At 39.6% G+C, this 1,350-nt stretch overlaps 1 protein-coding gene across 1 annotated transcript in view; it reads right to left on the bottom strand.

Annotated features, from left to right (window-relative positions):
* Positions 1–617: 617 nt before the first annotated feature.
* The window catches only part of LOC108529144 (pancreatic triacylglycerol lipase), a 26,021-nt gene continuing 25,288 nt past the window's right edge, over positions 618–1,350 (bottom strand). Inside the window, exon 13 of the mRNA XM_017871246.1 lies at positions 618–736. Within this exon, the coding sequence (XP_017726735.1) occupies positions 673–736 (64 nt within the window). The 3' untranslated portion in view covers positions 618–672. The remainder of the gene's footprint in view (positions 737–1,350) is intronic.

Here is a 1,350-nt window from a genome sequence, read left to right as displayed (position 1 = left end):
TTTTCAAAAAATTCACTAAGTTTAGAAATATGTAAATAATTTGAGTAAGTGGAGATCGCGCTGCTGCACTCCAGCCTGGGCAGCAGAGTGAGACTCCATCTCAAAAAAAAAAAAAAAAAAAAAAGAATATGGATTCTGTCCTGGGGACAACTGGGAGGATGATTTATTTGTGCTTTAGAAAAATCAAAGAGGCTGCAGGAGAAGTGAGAGGTTTCAGGGAGCCCCACATAGACCAGGTAGACCTATTAGGGAACATTGGATCTGTCTAGTCCTCATCTCCTTGTGTGTCATTTCCCCTGAGATGTCTGATTAGGAGCAGACACAGAACTTAAAGATTATGGAAAACGTGGCAGTTGTGAGTCTTTCCATGTGAGCCCACCAAGAGGGGGTCATTTTGGACATGGAAGACTGCCTTAAGTGACAAGAATGGCATAAGTAATATTAATAATGAACATGATGACAGTACCCTGTAAACAGCATTCTTAAGGTCAAATATGCAGCAAAATTTAACAGTCATTAGTGGTTCTTTTGACCAACTCCAAATTTTGGAGTTTAGTCACTTTATCCAACAGATTCACTTGAAACAATGGAGGTTTTGGACAAAAGAAACAGGCATGTAATGCATCACCACCAGATTTTATTAGAAGTCAATTCATTGGTAACAGTAGTCTCCTAACACGGTGTGAGGGTGAGCAGAACATCCTCCCTGACGGTTTCTGCACTACAGAAGTTGAACCTGTAGAGAGAAAACAACACAAAGTCACCTCCTCTTCCTGGCACACATCTGGAGTGTGACAATGAGGACAACCTCTGCCCCCAACCTCCCAGTCTGAGGGAAGGCCACACCCTATGCTGGAGATCAGACAATGGCCTAGGGAAGACCTCTTCTACATAAAGGAATGAATTCTCCTTTCCAGTGTAATTTTCTGGTTGTGCAAAAGCAGAGAGAGAAGCTGTCAATAGACACCCCAAAGAAAAAGAAAGACTCATTTGTCATGAGCAGTCACTGAATACTTAGCCCATATCAAAAAATGCAACTGAGCAACAGCAGAGTCACCATCATAAGAAATCAGCCCAGTGTATAAAAACTAATTTCTGGTATTATGTTGGCTAACCATTATTTTAATTCAATATTGGAATTGAAATGACAAACTTTTCTCATTAAGACTGAATAATATGCCTTCTTTTCATATGTGCATCAAATAAAGGAAAGAAAAGAAGGAAGGAAGGAGAAAGAAAGAAAGAGAAAGAAGAAAGAAGGAAAGAAAGAAAGGAAAGGAAAGGAAGAAAGAAAGAAAGAAAGAAAGAAAGAAAGAAAGAAAGAAAGAAAGGAAGGAAGGAAGGAAGGAA

Source organism: Rhinopithecus bieti, unplaced genomic scaffold (assembly GCF_001698545.2).
Source record: "Rhinopithecus bieti isolate Rb0 unplaced genomic scaffold, ASM169854v2 scaffold_5982, whole genome shotgun sequence".
Classification (NCBI taxonomy): Eukaryota; Metazoa; Chordata; class Mammalia; order Primates; family Cercopithecidae; genus Rhinopithecus; species Rhinopithecus bieti.
The sequence above is the reverse complement of the archived record's forward strand: the minus strand, read 5'-3'. Positions and strand labels throughout refer to the sequence as shown.